Source organism: Callospermophilus lateralis, chromosome 7 (assembly GCF_048772815.1).
Source record: "Callospermophilus lateralis isolate mCalLat2 chromosome 7, mCalLat2.hap1, whole genome shotgun sequence".
Taxonomy (NCBI): domain Eukaryota; kingdom Metazoa; phylum Chordata; class Mammalia; order Rodentia; family Sciuridae; genus Callospermophilus; species Callospermophilus lateralis.
The window spans coordinates 54,051,747-54,074,107 of record NC_135311.1 but is presented as its reverse complement, the minus strand read 5'-3'; the positions used below and the strand labels follow the sequence as shown (position 1 = coordinate 54,074,107).

Below are 22,361 nucleotides of genomic sequence, written 5' to 3'. Positions count from 1 at the left end.
CAAAGATATTTTGGGTTTTGAGAATAATGTGATTAGATTTGTGTTTTAGAGTTTGAGGTGAATATGGAATATTTAATTTTCCCTTCATGACATCCAGCAATGTGAGAATGTACAGCATAGTGAAATTGTATTAACTATATTTGTTGATTTGAGTTATTTAACATAAGATGTGTTTACTTAAAAGTGTTTGGCTTTTTATTCTAAGTATGTTGTATATTAAGTATTTTGTCTTTATTGAGTGGCCTTCTTTTCATGCCTCTGAATCAGGTCTTCAGAATTAGCTTTTTCAGTTCTTTCCAAATAGATGTAATAATCAAAAATCTGTTACAGATCTACTTGGGGGTCAGATGTGTTTTGAATGTAGAATTTGGATTTTAGAAAAGTAATATAGTGTATACATACATATTATGTAATAATACAAGTGGGATCTGGGTCACCATCATGCAATTATAGTCATGATATTTCTGCAGTGAAACATGAATGTTCACATTACATCAGATAAATAATTGACCAAAGTTAACCTCACATCAGTCTTAATTGGGTTTTGCTACCAAATAAACTTTTGTTTCTAAATTTACGAATAATTTTTGACTTTTTAGAGCTTCTTAAGCATGGGGTATTGATTTGGGATTATAGACATATAGGGCTGATGAACTTTTTTAAAAGACTATTGCACTCTAAGTATAGTTTGCCTCATTATCTTTTCAGATACTTTAATGTGATATTTTTTCATTTCTTAAAGGAGTAATAGAAGTTTCAGATATAATTGCTGCGGTGAAATCACTGGGTATACATATTTCTGAAGTTCAGGCAAAAGAGATTCTAAAAAGGTAAGCTCTTATCCTCATTGTTAGTACTTTTTTAAATTGTGTTTTATTATCTATGTCAGAAACTAATTGCTATAGATAGGACATTTCTACCCTTATTCTGTAACTTTGTATTTACTTAATTCTGTCTGCTTTGAATCTGTTCCTCTGAAAGCAACTTGCAAAGGCATTCCATTAAGTGCTTGAACATTTAAGTAGCAGAACCAAATGAACTCACATTCTCTTAGCTTCAGCTTTCACAGGCTGTACTTATATTGCCACCCCCTACCTCCCCCCACTAACCCCCGCCCCGTGTGTGTGTGTGTGTGTGTGTGTGTGTGTGTGTGTGTGTGTGTGTTTATTAGATACATGTTTTTATATGGGAGGAGGAAAGGGGGAGGTGTCAGAATGAGCTCCTGGCCTCCCACTATTGCTTGAATCAAACAGTAGCACCTTTATTTGTTCTGTATCTTAAGCTTTCAGGAAGATTTCTTTTGAAGAAGGAATTCCATGGTTGAAACTGCTGTGCCTTATACAAAGGGACAAAGATAATTTATTTTAAGGAGAAGTTTTAAAAGAACAGGAGGAAAGGGGAAGGCTGAGAGATGAAAGGGAGACTTAATGCTGGCTGTATCCTCCTACTCTGCTTTACTGTGCTGCTAAATTTTCTTCCCTTAAACAAACTGTTAGAGAATTGCTTTCATAGGTCCAGAGAAGCTTGATTGGTGGTGTGCTCATTCTCAAACTTCCTTGGGTTTAAGAAATAAGCACAGCAAAGTATGCATATTGATTCACTCTTGGGTTCTCTTCAGGTGATATATGGATTCCCAAATCTACTCTTTCAGTCCATTCCTAAAAATTATATCAGTTTGGATTTGCCCATAAAGCTCCCAAGTGTCTGGTGCTTTGATATGCCTTCTGTATAAAGTCTTATGTGTTAGAATGGCATGTATGATGGGATCTGTGACTTTAAACAGGCTCAGGCAGTGGTCTTCTGGCTTTTAGCAAGGATAGAGATGTGTTTAAAGCTTGAGAAGAATCAAGTAAATTGTAATGTGGGAAAGTTGGGGGAAAAGAAACTGTATTTTCCATATGAGATATTACTTCAAAGATAATGCTTTGAATTCTAGCAATTTTATTTCTTCTTTTCTAATACTTATACCTTTGATTAATCAACTTCTCTTGCTAGAATGGTGTTGATGGTAATGATGGTCATTCTGTCTCCTGATTATAAAGGGAATAATTTAATATTTATCATTAATAATGGCTTATAATCTTCCTCATGTTAAAGAAGGTCCTTTCTTATATTTTATAAAGAGATTTTTTTAAAAAAAATTACACATGGAATTATATTTGTGAGAAGATCAAATATCTTTCTTTAATGTGTCAATATGGCAAATTAATTTATAGATTTTTTTCCTCGTCAACTTATCTTTGCATTCCTGGAATGTATGCATCTTTTAACAATACATTCTTCCAGAGGTTTGGGAGGCTGAGGCAGGAAAATTGCAAGTTCAAAGCCAGCCTCAGCAATTAGGGAGGCTCTAAGCATCTTAATATGACCCTCTCTCAAAAAAGGATTGCGGATGTGGCTCAGCAGTTAAGGACCCCTAGGTTCAATCCCTGGTACAAACAACAACAAAAAAACATTTAACAAATGTTAATAAACAAACAAAGAAAAAGACATTCTGATAAATTCACTTTGCCAAAAATTTGTGAGTAACTTTTACATTTTATGCTGTGGGAGAGATCACTCTGTTCTTTTCTTTGCTCACTGTCCTAATTTAATTTTGATTTTTAGGCTACATTGACTAAAACCTCATGGAGTGAATTGAGGGAAAGATTTCCTTTTCATATTCTCTGTAAGAGATTGAATAACATTGCATTGATCTACTCCTGGAATGTTTAAAAGAAAAATTGTAAAATCAGCTGAGCCTTATGTTTTCTTTATGTTCCATTTAAAATAATTGATTCAATTTCATTAAGAATTGTCAAATCATTCACATTTTCTAGTCCCTCTTAGATCAGCTTTGTAAAGTTGTAATTTTTCCAGGAATACTATTTGGTATATTGGAAATATACTACTAAATCATACTTAACATAAATTACAAATTGCCAATGATTTATTAAAAATTTATTTATACAACTTCTATAAATTCTAGGAATTATTTTATCTGAATTTTCAAATTTATTGGGATAAATTTGTGTATCTCTTATTTGGTCTCCTCCAAATCTATAGTTATTTATTTATTTACTAACTGTCCCTAATATTCATTGGTGCTTACAAATTTTTTTTTCCACTGAAACTTTCTCATTGTATTATTAATTATTTCAAATAATCAACTTCTGACTTCTTGCACTTGTCATTCTGTTGTCTTGGCCACAGCCTGCGTGGGGAAGGAATAGATAACCCTCATAATGTGGGCTGGCTGGAAATAAAAGTCTGAAAAAGTAGTACTAAGAGATAAAGACAAAGGACACAAGAAATATAGTTTGAGCAGGTGCTTTATGGGTGGAAGGGACCTGATGGGTCTGCTCCTAACAAAGGGGAAAAGCCTGTGAATACTTTATTTATAGTGAAACACACCAAAGAAATTTATGGTGAGAAGGGGTTCTTCACGGTAAACCAGAAGTCACAGGCTGTGGGGAAGCTGGCCTAATTGTGGATCTAGCACTTGTGCTGCAATTCTTCCTCCTGGAGGCAGCTGGTGCCACGGGGTGAGTTGGGGCACTGGTATCTCTCTCCACCTGCGTTTGAACCATGGGCTGTCTGAGCCAATAATTCAGGGGTATCACAGAACTCTCTCTGAGCATAACATCTTCCAAACCAAGGGAGCAGTCTCACATTGGTGAGATTCCACTGGAGTTCTCCAAAGAGCCTACTTCTGCTTTAGACCTTGGCTCAGACATACCCACAGTTCATTCAGGGCTTCAAACACTACTGCAGCTATGAAATGGCTTGAACATGAGAGAACCTCCAAAAACATAAGACTAAAAATGCTATATCTGTTCTTTCCTGTTTAATTAATTAATAATTAGTTCACTAATTTCCAAATTTCTGTTATAACCAAGAGCAATAACTCCAAGTACTTTTGTAAGTGCTTTTGATATGTCATACAAATTCTTGTTTTTTAAAAAATATTTATTCATTTATGGGTTTTTTTTTAGTTTTAGGTTGACACCTTATTTTGTTTTTATGTGGTGCTGAGGATCAAACTCAGTGCCTCATTCATACTAGGCAAGCACTCTACCACTGAACCACAACCCCATCCCTGATATCTCCTACAAATTCTGATATATGATTGGTATTTTCATTCTTATTTAGTTCTAGATTTAAAAACCTGTAAATAATTTTTCTTTTCACAGCAGATATTTAAATGTAGGTGTTTAAATTTCAAAATGTATTTTTGGGCTTTTAAGTTTTTTTGTTATTGATTTGTAACATAAATGCATTTTATAACGATTTGAGTTTTAATTTACCTAGAAGATATAACAATTCTAAATTTCTATGGATCTAATAATATAGCCCCAAATTTATAAAGCAAGAATTGATGGAACTACAAGAAAGAATACATAAATGATTATAGCAAGGGAATTTAACACGTATATCTCAGTAATGGAACAAGCCAACAAAATGTTCATAAGGATAGAATATTTTAACAGTATCATCATCAACCCTTATTGCTTGATTATCTTTGATATATATACATATAGATAGATCTATATATAGATAGATAGATCTATATATAAATATATATATATATATCTCATATATATTAAGGGTATATATGATATATATGTATCAGATATATATATATATGTGTGTGTGTGTGTGTGTGTGTGTGTATACACACACATAAACACATGTATTAAAGCACATATAGAAAATTTGTAATATTTGACTTTAAGCCCTGCACCTCCTGGAAGGCTAAGGCAGAAGGATCACAAGTATGAGGCCAGCCTGGGCAACTTAGTCAGACTCTGCCCCAAGATAAAAACAAACAAACAAAAAAGGGCTGGAAATACAGCTTAGTGATAGAGTGTTCATGGGTTTAATCCCCAGTACTCACAAGCCCCCACTCACCCCAAAATAGATTTGACTCTCTGCTAGGTAATAAAGAAATGTAAAAAAATAAAAAGAATTAGAACCATATAGAATATATTCTCTGTTCATAATGCAATTCAACAAGAAATAAGATTTCTTATAATATTTTAATAAAAAAATTAATAGGACAAACATGATAAGAGACTTGATAGTAGTATCAGTCTATGGATTTTTTTAAAAATGATATGACAAGGAGTACTTAGTAAGGCAGTACTCAGAAAATTATATGTTACTGTACTGTTTGGTATATTGGAAATATGCTTCTAAATCATAGCCTAGGATAAATTACAAACTGCTGACAGCAATGATTTATTAAGAATTTATTTGTACAACTCCAGTAAGCATTAGTCATAGCTCTAGATGCAAAGGATGCAGCTATGAACAAGCCAAAGTTTCTGCTCAGCATTCAGGCCAGTAGGGAGAAAATACTAGATGATTATATGCAGCAACATAATAAAAGTGGATAGAAGTGGTACATATTTCCTACTGGAGAGTTTTGTAGTAATTATTTATCTGAAACTGTCTTCACTTTCATTTTTGGTAATTATTTTGTTGTTTACAGAATTCTATGGAGACAGTCTTTTTCCTTTCAACACTTTGAAATTATCATTGAAGATGTCTAACAATACAACATTTTTCTAATGAAAAGTCTGTAGTTGCTTTTTAAATTTTTTTCTAGTATATAATTTTTTTGCCTTCCCTTTCCCCTTTTTCTCTTTCTTTCCTCTCTTCCCCTCCCTTGTTCTCTTCTGTTTTGAACCCAAACATTGCTCAGCTCTAGAATTCCCATTAAGCTCACCGTCCTCCAGTAGCTATTTTAATTAGGCTAATAGTATTATACAGTAGCTTGGTATTTAGTCAAAGACTGAAAGGGATACCTGTCTAGAATATTTGCACTGTAAATTCCTGCCCCTTCACCAGCCCTGAACCCAACTCTTATTTTATTCTACCCACTTGCTCTCTATGTAGACTCCTACTCTTTTATGTTGCAGTTTGAAATTGTCACCAGTCAGAAACCAGAGTGCATGGGAAACTCAACTCATGTTTTCCTTTTTTCAAGTATCACAACCCCGTCTTGTTCTGATACCAGTGCCTGAAAACAATTGTTTCTTTTGTTCTGTATAGTTTCATAATGGTTGATAATGGAAGTATAAGTTCTATAACCATCTATTATTTTTTCTTGGGGTTGGAAGTTGGAAGTTATACTAAATTTTTTGTTGGCAGAATAGGTTTCATTTTTTAGAATTTCCATTTTGAAAAATGCTAAGGAAAAAAATTTCACATTTTATCCAGACACAAACAACTTCATTTTTAAATTTGAGTTATTTAAAAATTGAGTAAAAGCTGATTTTGTATGATAAAAGTGAGTTTTAAGTTCAAAAACAAAAATTTATTTTAAACTCTATCAGAAAGCTATAAGCAGTTAATAAAGGGTCAAAGGTAAAAATACTACAAGAGCCAAAAAAGTATAAAATCACTCTTTAATTTTATTCATGTATCATTCATTCATCCATCCAACAAACATTCATTGACCTCTTAGTACTAGATATATACAGGTGATTTAGAAATAGTCTTATTCTTCAAGGGATAACAGGAAAATATGAGAGAAATACAAACAAGTAAAAAATTAAAAAGCAATATAAATGAATCCCAGATGAGGAGTTTGGTACTCCTTCAAACTGTCAAGATTATAAAAAACAAGGAAAATTAGAGAAACTACATTGCCAAGATTATCTTAAGGAGGTATGACAAATAAATAGAATGTTGTATATTTCAAATGGGGTCCTGGGGGAAAATGAAGTTTGAATGAAATGTAAAATTTAGTTAATAATGATGTATCAATATTGGCTCATTAATTATAGCAAATGTACTATAAAAATGTAAGATGTTATCAATAGGGTAAACTGAATGTGGGGATAGATGGGAACCATGAATTATCTTCTCAATGTTTATAAAATCTAAAACTTTTATAAAAAATATAATCTATTTTTTAACATGTGAAAATACAGTGATATTTGTGGAGTCCAAAGGAATGGTGTCAGTAATAAATATTTAGGAAGCTTTGATTAATTTTTATAATGGTGCTAACTTTATTATAGATGTTACAAGCACTATTTTAAAATTTATTTCAGCATTGATACTGATGGAACAATGACAGTAGACTGGGATGAATGGAGAGACTACTTTTTACTGCATCCTGCAAAAAATATCAATGAGATTATTCATTTCTGGAAGCGTTCTACTGTAAGATTAGTTTGTGTTTTACTGTTTTCATTTTTCTCTAAATGTCATAGCTGTTATTATCATTGTATAGTTCCTACAACATTTGTTACCTTAGTGGCTAAAGTTAAAGTATTCCCTCCTAATAATGTTCTACTGATTTAGAAGGTAGTTGTGGGGGGTTAGTAGTCTATAGGCACAGCAACCTCAGATTTGTTTGTTTGCTGAAACCTGGAAATCAAAATAATGCTTATAAAAAGGGCTTACTTTGTGTTAAGAATTCATTACTGTGTAATAGTTGGTCTGCCTTAGAGAAGTGAAAAATAATATGTATTATTTTTTCATGACCTACTACTCTTGCCTACCCTCCTGGGTTTTGCTTCTTCTCCATAGACAATATAGGGGATGAAAAATGGCATAAACTCTGGGGTGAGAATATCTGGGTTTCAAGCCCACATATGCCACTCTCTAGGTATATAAACCCCTCTATGAATCAGCTTTCGTAATTATGTGGTGGAGATAATAGAATGAGTTTTGTGAATTAAATTAGTATATTAATATATTTAAAACAATATGAGTATATAAGTATTCAATCAATATTATAATAGGCACTTATTCTAGTATGTTTCATCTGTGTTCCCAAATATTTATGTATTCATAGGAAACATGTAGTATTATTTCATATGATATTTTATTTATATTGATAGTATTGTGCTAGAGGCCATATCTGATTTATTACTTGATGAATTTGTTCTCCTTCCCCAGCCCCCCACTCCCTTTTTGAGATGCTGGAGATTGAGTCCAGGGACTTAAGCATGCTAGGCAAGCATTCTGCCACTGGGCTATACCCCAGCTCATCTGATTTGTCCTTATATGTTCATCTAATTTGTTGTTTCTAACTATTACATGGCATGCATTTACCATATCTCATTTGTCCATTACCATAGTAATGGGCATTAGGTTTTTTCTAACTCTCCACTCACAAAAAATGCTTTCCTGTTATGTACCTTAGAGAATTTCATGTTTATTTCTGAATAATAGGGAATATGCATGTATGTGTGTGTGTATGTATGTATGTGTGAATGAATATATAACTTCTTGTTTTGATTTGTTTTGTTTTTGTTTCAAGCTGCCTGTCCCTAGAACTTTCTCAGGCAGACTGGGAAAAAATGGTTGGCTCAAAATTTGAAGTTGTTCAGCCCTGAGGAAGAGATAGAGATAGACCACAAAAATACATTTCAAGAAAATAGGAAAATTGATACAATGATTTTTTTGTTCCGTTTTTGTTTCATTCTGTTTTGGTTTTGTTTTCTGTTATCTTATTTGGTTGCATTATCTTTATAGTAGATTAGAAATTAGTAAAAAATAAACCGAAAGAGTGTTAAGTAAAGTGTTAGAGGTCCAGACTATGGTAGAAAACATGTTAGATCAAGCAAAAGAGAAGATCTCTCAAGCTAGTCAGACAGAGGAAGAAAATTTAAAGGAAGAAGGGTCATGAGGAGGGAAAAAGTTACAACATGAGGCTGCTACTAACACCTTTCTATTACCAGAGGGCATAAGTGTCCAACCAACAGCTCCACCTATAGAGACAACATATGCTGGGGGGCCCCCAACCCCTGTAGTTGATAGATGGGATCCTGAGACAGGACCTCAAAGATTAGCATGCCCTGTACTTGAGCAGGCAGGAGGGCAGCGAATTCACCGTGCTTTAGATTTCAAAACAGTGAAGCAGTTAAAGGAGGCTGTAACAACCTATGGTCCCCAAGCACCCTTCACTGTAAGCATGGTTGAATCCAATACCAACCTGGACATGACGCCAGCAGATTGGGCTAGTATGTGTAAAGCTGTGCTAAATGGAGGACAATACCTGCTTTGGAAGATTGCCAATGAGGAATTTTGCATGGAGACAGCTAGGCAAAATGCACCAGCCAGTTATCCTCAGAGAAATCTAGATATGTTGTTAGGAAAAGGACCTTATGAGCATCAGCAGCAACAAATTAGATATGATCCTGCTATATACTCACAAATTTCTGCAGATGTAGTTAGGGCATGGAAGACTCTACAAGGACATGGAGATTTACAAGGTCAATTATCTAAGGTAATACAGGGAGGTAATTAACCTTACGCTGAATTTGTAGATAGGCTTATTCAAACAGCTACCAGAGTTTGGGGGGATAGAGAACAAGCAATGCCATTAATAAAACAACTGGCTTATGAGCAAGCAAATTGTTGGTGCAGAGAGGTCATTAGACCATGGAAACATGAAGATTTAAACACATATATTAAATTATGTAGAGACATTAATGAACAAGGGCAAGTCTTGGCAGCTGCAGTACAACAGGCTTTAGATGCCAGGCCAAAAACATGCTACAATTGTGAACAAACAGGACATTTTAAAAGGAATTGCCCCATAGGAGGAGGGTTTAACAAAGCTAGGTATCAAAGGGGTAGAATACTGGGTATTTTCCCATAATGCCATAGAGGGAGACATTGGGCTAATGAATGCCGTTCTCATACCACCATAGAGGGTACTCCGTTATCAAAAAACGGACAAGGACCAGGTGTTTACCCACAATATCGTGGATAAAGGCATCAGGCTCCATTGCCAAAAAACGGACAGGAGGGCCCAATGCTCCAGGGCCCACAACCACAAATATATGGGGCACTGGAGGAACCCAGCAGCACCATCAGTGTAGTGCCCAGGACACATTATCCATCAGATCTCTCATCAGACAAACCAGAGGGAGCACAGGGTTGGACATCTACGCCTCTGCCAGAGCAGTACTAACTCCAGAGATGGGAGTTCAAATCATTCCCATAGGAGTAATAGGACCTCTTCCCCAAGGAACAGTAGGCTTATTATTAGGATGCAGTTCTTCTACTCTAAAAGGACTTATGATAAGTCCTGGGGTAATTGATCCCAATTATGAAGGTGAAATAAAAATTATAGCTAGTTCTCCAAGAGGTATATCAGTAATTTCACCAGGAGATAGAATAGCACAGTTATTAATAATACCCAGCCTACATGATAAATATTCCAGCCGTACTATAGAAGAGATTCCAGGGGATTAGGCTCCACAGATGTAGATTGGGCTGTGCTGTCTTTAAATTTAGATTCTCGCCCCATGCTAAAACTAAATATTCAAGGACATGAATTTAATGGTCTACTGTATACAGGTGCAGACCTTAGCATCATCTCTCGTCAAGAATGACCAAAACATTGGCTGTTACAACAAGCCACTCAAATGCTTCGAGGCCTAGGAGTGGCAACTAATCCCCATAGAAGTGCAATGGTACCAACCTAAGACAGGAGGCTGACGCCTTGAGGTCAGCTCATCTGATGATGGGTAAGGACCATATGTAGTATTGGACAACCTAAGACAGGCAGGGTCCCTAAGCCACATGCTTGTTGTTTAATTAAACAGAAGGGGGGAGATGTTGAGAGCTACGGCCGAGTCAGAATGGCCCCTGGCATTTTGCCAGAAGTAATGGTTGAGAGGTGAGCCATTAAGATGATGATAATTAAGTTAAGCTGTTTATGATTGCTGTGACTGGATGGTGCTGAATTGAAACAGGCTGTGTATTCAATTGTATATTGATTCCTAATGCCTCGGGCGCCCACTACTTTGGAGTTCTCGCAGGGATTCCTGGGGAGTTCGTATTGGTTGGTGAAGTTCCGGTGGAGGGAGTTCCAGTTGGTGTGTGGGGTCCCTGAGAGGGACGCGTGGGTGGCGTTCTGGGGAGTTCAGAAATAAAGTTTGTTCCTGCTTGAGTGGCTCGTGATTTGTGCCCAGCCAGACTGCGGCAACTTGTTAATTTCATGATTTACACTCACATTTACCAAATAGCAGTTCATTTCACTTTCAGTGTTTTCTTCCATATATACTTTTTCATTTTTTTGTAAACAGGCTGAGAATTTTTCAAGATTCTCAGTTCTGGTTCTTTTTTTCATGGTAATTTTGTCTTTAATTCATTTATTTCCCCTTATACTTTTACTATAAGCAGTCAAGAGGAGCCAAGCCTCTCCTTTAACACTTTGCTTAGAAATCTCATCAGCTAAATATCCAATTTCAATGCTCATATGTTTCATTTCCACAAAACACTAGAGTGTTTTGGATGAACAAAATTCATCCAAGTGCTTTGGCACTTTATAACAAGGGTGGCCTTTCCTCTAGTTTCCAATAACATGTTCATTTCCATTTGAGACCTCATCAGAATGGCTTTTATATTTCATATTTCTACCAATATTCTGTCCATGATTACTTATGTATGTTCTAGGAAGACAGAAGCTTTTTATAGAGTTCTATTATATTTCTGAGCCTTTACCAGAATTACCTTTAAACTTGCTTTAATGGCAATATTGGCATTATAGAGCATGCACTCTGAAGTTCTTGCAGCGTCTCTTCATTACCCAGTTTTAAGGAGGTTTTCATACTTTTAGGTATTTGTTGCAGCAGCACTTTACTTCTCAGTACCAATTTTGTCTCAGTCAGCTTGTGTTGCTATAATACAATACCATAGACTAGGTGACTTAAATAGCAAACATTTCTTTCTCAAGTCAAAGATCAGTATGCCTCTATTATAGAATTCTTGATGAATGCTCTATTACTGGTTTGAAGAGGGCTATCTTCTTTTATTCTCATAGTGAAAAGAGTACTAGCTATCTGTCTGGCCTCTTATAAAACCTCCACCCTCATTGTCTAATTACCTTCCAAAGCACTTACTTCCAAATGTCAATGGGATTAGGGTTTCAACATATGAATGGGGGTGGGGCACAAACTTTGCATTGAATTGATAGAATTATTTGGGGAAAACTAGTCTCTGTAATTTTAAGTTACTCCATCCACAAAGGTGACTTAGTTCTCTATTTATTCAGGTCTGCTGTTATATTCTTTATAGGTTATTAAAATTTTCTCTGAAATAGTCATCTGTATTCTTCATTAGATTAATTTGTAGATTTTACCTCTATTGTGATATTCTTCTTAATATCTACCAGATTGGAAAAATTTTTATATTCCATTAAATTTTCCGGTTTATTGTTTCTGCTTTGAGAATCTTATTTGTATGAGTTGATCGTCCTACTTTTAATTTTGTTAAAGTCTCTCATTTATTCTAATTATTTAAATTTTTTTTGTTTTATATGTAACCATATTCTTATATAAAAATAGCTTGTTTATTTAATTTCCTACATTATTATTATTATATTAATATTTTGCTTAGACCTTGGACTAGAATCTTCAGTACTTATGTCAATCAATCCTTCTTATTTATGAGCTAGTAGAAAATGCTTCTAAAACTTCACTATAAAATATGATTTTTTGCTGTTAAGTTGTTGTTTTTATAATTAGCAAATTAAGGGAGTTTTCAGAATTTCTAAGAACAGAATTATTGAAGTTTAATTTTATATCATAAAATTTACACACTGTAAGTATTCAGTTAGATTCAATGATTTTAGTAAATTGATAGAATGGCACACCCATCACCACAACCCATTTTTAGAACATTTCCATTATCTCAAAAAGTTCCTTGGTACATGTTTATAGTTAAGTCTTACTCTTCAAACTAGCTCTAGAAACTACTAATCTTCTTTTTGTCAGAGAGATATATTTTGTAATAATAAATATGTGATATACTTTATTAAAGAAGTTCCTTGTATATCTCTCACCAGTCATATCCTTCCCCGTTCCCCAGGAATTAACCGGTATACTGGATTTCAGTAAATCATTTTTCCAGTGTTTTTGTTTTGGGGAGGGGGATACTGGTGATTGAAATCAGGGGCACTTGACCACTGAATCACATCCCCAGCCCTATTTTGTATTTTATGTAGAAACAGGTTCTGACTGAGTTGCTTAGTGCCTTGCACTAAATGTATGTATGTGTAAACAATAAACTATTTAGTTTTGCCTGTTTTTGAATTATATGCAATCTTCTTTACATATATATGCATATATATATGCATGTGTGTGTATTTGTGTGTGTGTGTGTGTGTGTGTATATATATATATATATATATATATATAGTTGTAGATGACACAATACCTTTATTTATTTATTTTTATGTGGAGCTAAAGATTGAAACCAGTGCCTTATATGTGCTAGGCAAGTGCTTTACCACTGAGCCACAACCCCAGGTGAATTATACATAGTCTTAACAGTTTTTTAGATTCATTGATATTGATGAATTGAAACTATATTTTATTCATTTTTTAATACAGGGTACCATTATATGAATGTGTGGATTTTTGATAGAGGTCACAATTGAAATTTGTAGTGTTTATAGATTTTTTTCTATTATAAGTAATGCTGCTTATAGTATCTATAATAAACTTCTTATGTATGTCTTCTGGAAAAATGTATAAGATTTTTTAGGAATACAAATTATATGCCCAGAAATGGAATTGCTGTATCACAGAGTATTTGTTCATTTTTATTAGATAACAATTAAGTATTTCTCAAAATGTCCACACTTTTTAAAATTTTTATCAGCAATGAACAAAATTCCCCTTGTTTCATTACCTTGCCAAAGGTAGTATTGTTTGACTAAAATGTTTTCCAATCTGGTAGATACAAAACAGAATATTATTATAAATTTTATTTGAATGCTTTTGTGAATCTTCTGATGGGCCTCATTCTGTCTTGAAACTTCATAGATATTCTTTTCAGTGATTTCTCAAACTGGCCAAGATCAACAACCACCTACATTTGCTGACTCCAATAGTCAAGTCTCATATCTCATCTTGCTATCTTAGTTCCATTTCATGCTGTCCTTAACATACCTGCTTTACTTGGCTTCTGAACACTGCATTCTGTTGGTTGCTCTGCCTCCCTGTCCTTTCCTCTTTACTTTCCCTTGTTTCCTCTTCTTCTTTTATGTGATGTTAAAGATTGAATTGGGTGATGTTAAAGGATACGAAGTCTTAATCCTTAGGACATTAGAATGTGATCTGATTTGGAAATAAGGAATTGCAGATATAGTTAATGATGCTCTCTGTAAATTGTTGCTTTTATGATTATTCAAATATAAAATTTTAAAAACATTTAAAAAAGAATCTTTGAAGTATAATAAAGGAATCCTGAAGTATAATGGACCCCTAATTCAATGTGACTGATGCCCATATAAGAATATGATTATTGCTTGATGCAGTCATGCATGTTTGTAATCTCAGCAGCCAGGGAGACTGAGGCAGGAGGATCACGAGTTCAAAGCCAGCCTCAACAAAGGCTAAGCACTAAGGGATTCAGTGAAACCCTGTCTTGAAATAAAATACAAAATAGCACTGGGGATATGGCTCAGTGGTTGAGTACCCCTGAGTTCAATCCTCAGTACCACACAAGAAAAAGGGGGCTGAGGATGTGGTTCAGTGGTTAAGTGCCCCTGGGTGCAATCCCAGGTACCAAAAAAAAAAAAAAAAAGAATATGAGAATATGACTGTATGCTGAATGAGAATGTGACTATGATTTGGGGCAAGAATACTTAATATCATGTGAAATATTTTTAATAATTGCTGCTTCATCAAAACTGTCAGCATTAGATGTCTCTGGGAGAGTTTCACAATCAATACTTTGACCTCTTAATAATTGCTCTTTGGAAAGATGATGGAATAAAATATCAGAAATGTTTGACTTGAAGTAGCGCCTTTAGTAGCTGGAACATGAAGAGTCATGGTGTGTTGATTCTCTGTATCACACTTTTTATTGGTAGCATTTTTAGTAACTTTATCCCACATTGTGGCCATGCTGTATTTCTGTATGTTTCAGCATGTGCAGCCTTTACTTGAGGGTCATCTCCTATTGGAATAACATTGAGGGTATTTGCAGTAAAATTGTAATCATTGCATGCGTTCATTTGGGAGAAATCACCATCGTAAGGTAAATCCTCCTGTTGCTTATAAGTTGTATCTTCTGAAAAATTGTTTTCATCCATGATTGTGCACCCTGGTGCTTCTTGACCTCTGCTGCCTGGTCCTGCTGATCTTATCATGATAGTTCATCTAGTTTTTATTGATTGTCTTCATTGTGCACCTTCTTCAATGGGAAATGAGTGTCATTGTTAAATACGTTAGAATAATGTACTATGATTAGTTTAGTGTCTATGGCAGAATGAAATGGATGATTTTCATTTATAGAAATTCAGTTATAAACATGAAGGCAGAAAACTCAGCCAAGAGCTAGCTAATACTAAATGCCATGTAATAGTGGAGGAGGCAGGGAGATGTTATAATTTTCATTCTTGTTTTCAGTGCTGGGGATCAAACCCACGGCCTCGTGCCCCTGATCTCCATCCCAGCCCTCATTCATCTAATTTTGAAGGAGACATTTTTGTCTAGTTAATGACCAAATTTTTATCATTTTCCCTTAAGAAATATTGTTTGGAGTTTGTTCTCCCAAAATAGGAACCTGACATTCAAGTAAAGGATGGATTTATTATATTTAAGTACTGAGTATTGAATCCAGAGTTGCTTTACCACTGAGCCACATCTCCAGGACCCACCCACCCCCACTTTTTTCTAGTTTGAGCCAGAGTTACTGAGGGGTTTCCCTAAGTTACTGAGGTTGGACCCAAACTTGAGATCCTTCTGCCTTAGCCTCCTGAGTTGCTGGGATTACAGGCATACACCACCATGAAGGCTAGAACAATTATTTATTCCAATAATCCATCCCTATCTATTTCTCCCCAATTCAGTCATCACACAGTTTAACAGACTAAAAAGCCTAGGAATTATCCTTGATACTTTCTTCCTTCTTTTTTTTTTTACTTGTGGATGGACACAATATCTTTATTATTTATATATCTATATATGTATATATATATATATATATATATATATATATATATATATATATATATATAGTATTGAGGATTGAACCCAGGGCTTCATTCATGCTAGGCAAGCACCCTACCACTGAGCCACAACGCCAGCCCCTTGACCTTCTTAACAATGATACCCACAACTGTCAGGAAATCTATAGCTGCTAAAGTTATCCTAAATCTGATCATGTTGCCATTTCTGCTTCTGCTCTCCTAGTTTAAGCCATTGTCTTCTCTTTCTATAACTGTTACAGTAGCCTTCTATTTGTCTACTTCCACTCTTGCCAGGTTATGATCTCTTTTTGCACAGTGATCTTTTCAAAATGTAAAAACTGTGTACCTGCCCCTGTGATTCCCTCTCTCCTTTGTTAGAAAAAATGGATGTTTCTACTTTTAAAACTATATCTTTACACTCTGAATCTATTTTCTTTCCTCATCAGAGGCTTTATTCTCTCCATTATCCCCCTATTTCCTGTATGTAAGCCCACTGCATTTAAACAAAACATTTTACATAGTTAAGTTAGTACCATTAAAATAAAATAGTCTTCTGTCATGTCTCCCAGCTACCTTATCTCCCCCCTCCCCTTAATTTATTTGTCATTTGCTTCTCAACCAACTATAGTCTGGCTTTGTTTTCACGCTGTAGGGATTCTAATCAAGCCCACCTGCCTCTTGTTAAGTATTATGAGTGTCTTCTGATCTTTCCACTGTCTAGCTTTTTAAATGTCCTCCTCCTCCAGCTTCCTGAGCACTGTATCCTCCTGGTTTTCTTCCGACCTTGCTAGCCATTGCTTTTCAGTCTCCTCCCAAGTATCTTCTTCCTCAGTCTGCCTTTATGTTTGTTTTTTGTTTGTTTTTTTTTTTTATGTTCGATTTTCAGCCTTCTTTTCCCTATTTTTTTTTTTTTTTTTGCCTTTCAATCTATACATTTTTCCCATAGGGGATTCCACTATTTCTTAGGTTGAATAATCAAATCAAACACAGGCTGATTAATAATTCCACATCTTATTGTTAGACTGTACTTTCCTTTTGTGTAATACAAGTTTTTTTGTTGTTGTTTTTTTTGGTATTTGGTACCGAGGATTGAACCCAGGGGTGCTTTACCCCTGAACTACATCATTAGTTCTTTTTTTAATACTTTTTTTTAGTTGTAGTTGGACACCGTACCTTTATTTTACTTATTATTTTTAAGTGGTGCTGAGGATCGAACCCAGGGCCTCGCCCGTGCTAGGCGAACACTCTACCTCTAAGCCATAATCCCAGCCCTCAATTTTTTTAACAAAATTTCAAATTATTGAGACAGGGTCTGGGTGTCACTAAGTTGTTGAGGCTTGCCTGGAATTTATAGTCCTCCTGCTTTAGCCTCCTGAATTGCTGGGACCACAGTCATGTGCCACTGTGTCCAGCAGCATATGCAAGTATTTCTTGGATACCAGTTGAGACACCACAAGCACAACATGTGTAAACTACTCATTATCATTCCCTCAGACCTTTTGTTTTTCACTTTTCATCACCTCCCTAGTTGCCCAAACCAGGAACCTCAACATTAAGTCTTGTGCTTCTTACTCTCTTTCCATGCCACATTTAATCTTGTGGCTATTGGAATATGTAATATCTTTGAGCACACTATTTCCTTTGCCTAAATATTCCCTTGGTTAATCCCTACCTTTTTTTTTTGGCATTGAATTGAACCTAGGGGTGCTTAATCACTGAGTTACATCCCCAGCTCTTTTTATATTTTATTTTAAGACAAAGTCTTGCTAAAGTTGCTTAAGGCTTCGCTAAATTGCTGAAGCTGGCTTTGAACTCTTGGTTCTCCTGCCTCAGCCTCCAGAGCTACTGGGATTACAGGTGTATGCCATCATGCTGGACAATCAATTCCTAGTTCTACAGGGAGATAGTATAGTATGATGGACAGGAAGGTAGCCTCTGAGGTCAGAATGCTTGGGTTTAGATTGAGGCTTGGCTGCTTCTGAATTACTTTAATTCTCCTCCTCAAAAATAAATAAATAAATAAATAAATAAAGCCTATGTTCTATTAAATACCTCTGTATTATGTTCTTAAGAAGCCTTTATTTGCTGTCCTTGTTATTGTATTTATTTCATTGTGTTATAGTTTGTTTCTTTTCCTCTTTTACTACAGAGATAATATTAGTAATGGAACTAAAAGTTCCTGGGGGCAGAAACTAACTTCTGAATCATTTTATCACTTATATATAGACCAGGGCCTGGCATATTCATTTATTGACCTACAAATATTTGTTGAGAACCCTTATCTTCATGTATCAAGATACTAGTTTTACAACAGTAAACACAGGAGATCAGGTTGCTGCCCTCACTGGGTTTACTTGCTAATGAAGTACTCAAGCAATAAACAGAAATATATGGATCAGTTTAAATTGTGCTACATATTGGAGAGGAAGTGACAGAAAGATCAAGGAGAAATGCTGTAGGCAGAGGGAAACTCGAGTACAAAGGGTCTGAGTTGGAAAGGTATTTGCAAAGGAGGGAACGACTTGAATAAATAAACAAAAGTTGGAAAACTAAGAAGCAGCAAAGTAACTTGTCTACCATAATTGTAAAGTAATGGAATCTATATCCTCTGAGTCCAGTTCAGCAGTCTTTTAACTGAAACATATTGCTAAAATGAAGTGAAATGCAAAACCCATTATAGTGCAGATTTTTTTTAATTTTTAAAAAAATTAGTTGTAGATGGACGCAATACCTTTACTTTATTTATTTATTTTTATGTGGTGCTGAGGATTGAACCCAGGGCCTCGCATGTGGTAGGTGAGCACTCTGTCCCTGAGCTATAACCCCAGCCCTATGGTGCAGATTTTTATTTATTTTATTTTATTTTATTTTAGAGAGAAAGAGAGAGAATTTTAATATTTATTTTTCAGTCATCAGCAGACACAACATCTCCATTTGTATGTGGTGCTGAGGATCGAACCCGGGCCGCACGCATGCCAGGCGAGCGCACTACCGCTTGTGCCACATCCCCAGTCCTGGTGCAGATTTTTAAAAAGAAAAATTAAAAATTATTGACTTTGAAGAGAAAATGAATGTAAATAATAATGAAGCATATAAAATGCTTACCCCCATGCCCTTTGGAATTATTACTATTTTTTTAAATTTTTTTTTAAGAATAAGATACTATTCTTGAATTCTGACTTAGGTTTAAGTGTACAATAGAATTTGAGAGAATTTGAACAAAAGCAGGGAAAATTTATTAAGTGTTTATTCCTTCCCTAGGGTATGACAGAAACTGTGGTGACTTGGAAATGATTCCTGCTCTCGGGGTTTATGTTTATCATGGAAGAGATTTTCCAAACTGTTTGAGAATTTTCAGTTGATAACTCTAATTTAATGGAAATAATTTTACCATTAAATCTGTAAGGTGTGTTATTCATAATCATTTGGTCTAGTACAAGTGCTAAACAAATTGTCAATCTTGAGTAATAGGAGGTGACATAAAAGAAAATTTTGGAGTTTTTGGTTCTTGTGAAAATTTATTCTTGGTCTTTGTAAAAAGTTCTTCTTTTAATTTATCAAGTATTCATACTTTATTATCTAATTATTTTTTGCATTTTCAGCTAATTGATATAGGAGAGAGTATAGCAATTCCAGATGAATTTTCTGAACAAGAAAGGCAGTCTGGAGATTGGTGGAAACAATTGGTGGCAGCAGGAATAGCTAGTGCAGTGGCACGAACATTCACAGCTCCTTTTGACCGCTTGAAAGTCATGATGCAGGTAGCTTGCATGCTTTTCCTACCTTGTCAGAGTAACTGAAATAGTTCTTTATTATTTTCACAACAAATATTTTAAATGTCTTGGAAAATTTCATACTATTTCTTGTTAAGGTTTTATGCTTTATTTAAAATGTAGATTTTTAAATTTATTTTTAAATAAGCAGTTGTTCTATAGAAGTAAGGCTCTTTTTTATAACCTTTATTTTATTTATTTTTATTTTTATGTGGTGCTGGCAAGATTCTTCTAAGAATTAATTTTTATTTGAAATAATAATACAATCACCTTATTAGATTGATTTTTCAGAAATAAAACTAAATCCATTAGAGAAATGACAAGACACTATTAGTCTAATTTGTTAATGTTTATCCCCTGATACCAACATAATTGCATGATTATACTTTCCTACGAAAGTACTTAGAATATTTCTAAGAATTATAAAAAATTATTATATGGTATCTAATTACCTTTATTTCAATGAGTGATGTTTTATCAGCAGAAGTTATAAAATAGTATATGGTTTAATCTAGTAAGAATCATAACTAAAATCCATAATTAAAATTTACTATTTGGTGCATACTTTCTCTGCAAGGATATACAAATAAATAATATATAATCTGGTGAATTTAAATTTTGTAATTAAATTTACATACCTGGGTGTCTTACTGTCTTTGGGTTTTGGGGTTTTTTTGGTAATATTGGTAACATTTTGGTAATGGACACAGTGTGAATTGTGTAAAAACTATAGTGTTACATAAATAAGAGCTAAGTAATTTATCTATACTTCTGCTCAATCCAACATTTTTTGATATCTTACAAACTATATTTACATAAATATGTAATTTTTAGAAAATAAAGACTGTTGAAGGATAGCTTTTAGGGAAAAAAGGCTTCATATATTCATTTCACATATATTTACTTAGGACCCATTGTAAAATAGATACTTATTAGGCATTAGGGGCTACAGTAGTAAGTTAGACACAATATTTAGAATTAGAGAATAGAGGGGAAGATAGATAATTAGGCAAGGAATAATAAAAGGCAATAATTAGGCAAGTAAGTAGTGAAACATGAGACCTATGTTATTCTGTATCCAGAGAATACACATAGTACTGTGGAACACCTAAAGGGAGTACATACCACTTTCCCTGTCCTTATCATTTCTCACATAAATGTATAATGATATCTTGGTTAATGTATCCAGATCACTTATCACATAATATAATGATATCTTGGTTAATGTATCCAGTAGAAATAACGACCTTTAATTCAACAGACTAAGTGTTGGGAACACACTTTGAAGTAAGGTAATAAGACAGCCCATCATTCTTCTGAGTGTTTGAGTCCCCACTTAGTGACTAAATTCAGTCAGTTGTTAGGAAAGAGTAAGACTCCAAAATTCTCTATCACATATAAAGATCAAAAACCTGGTTTCTTCACTGGGCTTACTTGCTAAAGATCATCTCCCAATATGTCTCTGTGCAGCACCGTACTATACTGTATATTTTCCATTTACCACCTCATTTTTTTATTTTTTGAGAGGCAAAGTTACTGAGGAAACCAGGTTTTTGATCCAGAACCTGTTAGAGATAGTCCGCAACATAGCTATGCGATGATGATGATGATGATGATGATGATGATGATGGTATGGTGATATTGAAATTAATGATTGTCACTTCTAAGTTTTTGTTCTGTGAAAGACAGAAACTATATGGGTGTCATAGAGACAGAAAACAGTGATGATCCGTTTTCTGAGCAGAAAAAAATGGATTGGATTAGGGAGAGTGAAAAGGTATGTACCAAATAGAGGGGGTGTGGAAAGAATGAAAAAATAAAAGGGAAAGAGAAGAGGATGGGAGACAGAAAAGAAAATGAACATGGAGAATAAATAGGACAAAAGGAGGGAAGATGATAGGGGGAAATGAGTTAGAAATAGGGAGGCAAAAGTAGAGAGGAAGGGAAAAAGAAGGGAAGATTAGGAAGTGGGAGAAGGAGGGAGGGAAGGAAAAAGTCTGTCCTTTTACACTGTTCTGATTGTTTAGGCTTTCATTTATAAATATATTGGGCAGTGAAATAGGTTCATTAAAACTTGCCCTCTTAATAATGGAAGTATTACTCTTTGAGCTTCGTGCATCTGAAAAGGAATACTGTGAAATACAAAAGGACACAAGTCTAAAACAGCTTAATTGCAAGGATTTAGAGTCTGAGAGTTACTGGGTTTGAATTCAGACTTTGATATTCTTTATCTGTGGGAAAGTTATTTGACTACTCCCTGTTGGGACTATAAAATGAGAATCATCTCACCAGAGTTATTTTAAAACTGCAGGGAGATGTTTGGATTTGGCTAGGTGGTGGGTAACTTGGTGGTGGACAACTTGGCCTAGCATGGATGAAGCCTTGGATTGGATCCCCCTCACCCCTCACTCCCCACACATGGAAATGAGGGGAAAATAAATTTGGTTTTATGAAGTGTTTAGCATAATGTCTGTTACATAGTACACAAAATGAAGGCTGTCATTTTTTTGTAGAGAAAAAAGATGAGAAAGTAGAACTATTACTATTTCATCAAAGACATATTTAATTTTCTTTAGCTATTTATTTTGAGTTTTAAATACTTTATTTTCAAAACAAAATAAATACATGCCTACAAAAAAAATCTGGAAAATAGG

General features: G+C 34.6%; 1 protein-coding gene across 1 annotated transcript in view; it reads left to right on the top strand.

The window, feature by feature from the left end:
* The window catches only part of LOC143404257 (mitochondrial adenyl nucleotide antiporter SLC25A24-like), a 51,119-nt gene that overhangs the window by 14,475 nt on the left and 14,283 nt on the right, over window positions 1-22,361 (top strand). Inside the window, exons 3-5 of the mRNA XM_076862499.1 lie at window positions 743-830; window positions 7,044-7,155; window positions 19,537-19,695. Coding sequence (XP_076718614.1) covers window positions 743-830; window positions 7,044-7,155; window positions 19,537-19,695 — 359 coding nt within the window. The remainder of the gene's footprint in view (window positions 1-742; window positions 831-7,043; window positions 7,156-19,536; window positions 19,696-22,361) is intronic.